Source organism: Canis aureus, chromosome 27, assembly GCF_053574225.1.
Source record: "Canis aureus isolate CA01 chromosome 27, VMU_Caureus_v.1.0, whole genome shotgun sequence".
Lineage (NCBI taxonomy): Eukaryota > Metazoa > Chordata > Mammalia > Carnivora > Canidae > Canis > Canis aureus.
The window spans coordinates 10,310,830-10,313,770 of record NC_135637.1 but is presented as its reverse complement, the minus strand read 5'-3'; the positions used below and the strand labels follow the sequence as shown (position 1 = coordinate 10,313,770).

General features: G+C 47.6%; 1 protein-coding gene across 1 annotated transcript; it reads right to left on the bottom strand.

The window, feature by feature from the left end:
* Window positions 1-230: 230 nt before the first annotated feature.
* On the bottom strand, window positions 231-2,329 carry HCAR2 (hydroxycarboxylic acid receptor 2). Its single transcript, XM_077875432.1, has one exon. It carries the CDS (start codon window positions 2,196-2,198, stop codon window positions 1,107-1,109), a length of 1,092 nt encoding a protein of 363 aa, XP_077731558.1. The 5' UTR covers window positions 2,199-2,329; the 3' UTR covers window positions 231-1,106.
* Between the last annotated feature and the right edge of the window lie 612 nt (window positions 2,330-2,941).

Sequence of the window (2,941 nt, the reverse complement as noted above, 5' to 3'; positions counted from 1 at the left end):
AGAGAGAGAAACAGGCTCCATGTAGAGAGCCGGATTGGGACTTGCTCCTGGGACTTCTGGGATCACACCTTAGGATGAAGGCAGATGCTCAACCGCTGAGCCACCCAGGCATCCCAGTATTTGGTATTTATATATCAGGACACAGTTAACAGCCCATAAAGGTCTCTGCTTAAATAAGAAGTCCCTTTCTGTGAACCATCACCCAGACACATGCAACACCAGACTGTGTGTCTCATATCAAAATTTATTGAAGTGGTAGATTTCTTATAAGGACAGAAACAAGCGAACAAATGTGAAGGAACCTTCTCTCTCTTTACCACTGGGCAGCATTTCCCTTTTAATGACAAAAACAAGAGATGGGAAGGAGTTATCTTCTCTGAGGTCTCTAACTGCTCAGCCTTCGATTATTGTCAACAGGAGAGGAATGGATTAGCCACAGCACAAACACCTTTCCTTTCTCTTAGTAGGACTCTTTTGCTCAGTCCTGCCCTGGCTAATCCCTCTCTTATGACTACTGGAAACTCAGATATTAACCCAAGCTTGTGAGTCTGTCTGCCTAGTGCTTTTCTACTGAAGTGTGGCTGGAAGATTAATTGGTCCCATGGAATGTGGGAGAACTACTGGTTTGTTTAATGACACCTGGCCTCCCTCTCGGGGCAATAACTCTCCTCCAGCCACTTAGCTTTTCTTATTCCATCTAGAGCCCACCAACCGGCTAGGTATCACCCCAGGAGCCAAGAACCATCCCTGTTTCAGGCAGGTGAGGGAAAGAGGCCAGTGAATCACAGGCGCTGATGGGCGTCTCCGTGGCTCCAACTCTACTCAGCAAAAGTATGGACAGTTATGTCATCTTCAGTTCCATGAGTGTCAGAAATTGAGCAGAAGTTTCAGAAGCTTTCCTCTCTGTTCCCCCAAGAGTCCTCTGGTGACGCTCCACAACCAGGCAGCCCACTCTGCCACTACCCTTCTCCAAATCTGATTCTCTGAATCTGGAAGTTCCAGGAAACCACAGGCCAAGTTTAATGATGGTATCCTGTGCACCCAGCCAAACTGTGTATCCAGAGACCTTGGTTCTTGGTGACAAGCTCTCTTCTTGGCTTGGTTATTTAGCGAGAAGCTGGGGTCAGGTAAGATGGGTTCCGTGGCTCGCCGGAGTTGGCCACTAAATTGTCCGGCACACTCCTGGTAGTATTCAGATCACCTGTGAGCTCCATGCTTGTGCTCTGGTTGTTATCCAACTCTTGTGGTCTCTTTTTCCTCAGGCAGCGGTTGATCAGGGTGGAGAAGAAGTTGGGGAAAGAGGGGCTGGAGAAGTAGTATACCAAAGGGTCCAGCATGCTGTTCATGTAGGTGAAGCTAAGGGTGATGAAAAATGCCAGGTCAACCGAGCGATAGATGTCACAGTTCTTCGTACCTGTAGTGTGCAAGAGCCAGAAAATGCGTATGCGCACGGCCACACTGGGCAGGAAACAGATGATGAAGACGATGGCCACCACCATGATGAAGTTGATGGCTCTCTTGATCTTGGCATGTCTGTCCATTTGTCGTTGGCGCAGGCTCCAGATGATTCTGGCCGAGCAGAATAGGATGATGCCCAAAGGCAGGATGAATTCCAGAAGGAACATAGCATCATGCCACCTGAAGGTATGGCAGATGCTAAAGCTGCTGCACAAATTTGCATCTCTATTCCTGATCAGCATTTTTTTGGATAGGAGGTGACCCGTCAGGCCAATGGTGACACCCCACAAGAGGCAGGAAATGAGGGCCGCTGTCCTATTCGAGATCTTGTTCAGAACATGGTGAGGATGGACCACCCGGAAGTACCTGTCCACAGCCACCACCGTGAGAAAGATGATGCTGCCCTGGCGGTTCATGGCCAGCATGAAGAGCATTAGCCGGCAAGGGATGTCCCCAAACCTCCAGTCCCACTTCCTCACATAGTTGTCCGTCAAGAATGGCAGGCAGATGATCAGGAGAAAGTCAGCCACAGCCAAGTTGAACAAGAAGATCCGGCTGGATTTCCAGGACTTGAGATGGAAGCAGAAAATCCACAGGGCAAGGCCATTGCCCAGAAGCCCGAACACAAACTCCAGCCCCAATACCGGTGGCAGCACATTGGCGATGAAGTCATCCCGGAACACACAGCAGTTCTTCTTGTCTATTTCCAGAAAATGATTCTGCTGCTGGTGCAGATTCATGAGTGGAACAAGCCGGTCCTAGGGAGCGCCTCACCTAGCGAGTGCTCAAGGAAAGAGGTGTGTGTCTGAGTGGCGAACCGGAGGTTCAGCTCCCGCCTTTATGTCATGTCAGGGTGTTGAAACTGGTGACTGAGTGCTTACCAGGAAACTACGAAATCCCTTAAAAAAAAAAAAAAAAAAAAAAGCCAGCAAGACTCTTATGCAATCTTCTGTTTGCATAAACAAGTAATAAAAATCCCCCAGGGAAGACAGGAACCCACAAAGTTTCCTAAATGTAAAGGATGAGTTTAGGCAAGCCGACTGTCATTTGTGAATTACTGCAATGTGGAGGGTTTCCCTTCGGAAGTCTGTGTGCTGGCATACCGAAGGCTCAGCATTAGAGAATCAATTCACGGTTGTGTAGTTGGCTCACACAATGAACAAGATGACAACGGCAATAGTAATTTCCTGTGCTAAACAGTATGGTTTTCTAGAAACGTTAAGAGTGACTATGAAGTATTAGCATATATATGACTTAAGAAACAGTAGCATGCATATGATTTCTTTGGAGACACCAAGGCAGTAACTGTCTATTTTATGAGGACGGACGTGTTGTGTTTGATGCTTCCCTGCTGTCTTCTCTGTACAAACACAGATTGCTTTTCCCCACCAGAAATTGGCGATTAAGCTCTAGCTGGGGGGAAGGGGAAGGATATTTGAGAGCAGTATACAATTTCATAAGATGTTTGAAAACTTGAACTTGG

Excerpts from the sequence above, each read along its gene's own strand:
- HCAR2 (XM_077875432.1), bottom strand. The coding sequence starts at position 2,198 with ATGAATCTGCACCAGCAGCAGAATCATTTTCTGGAAATAGACAAGAAG.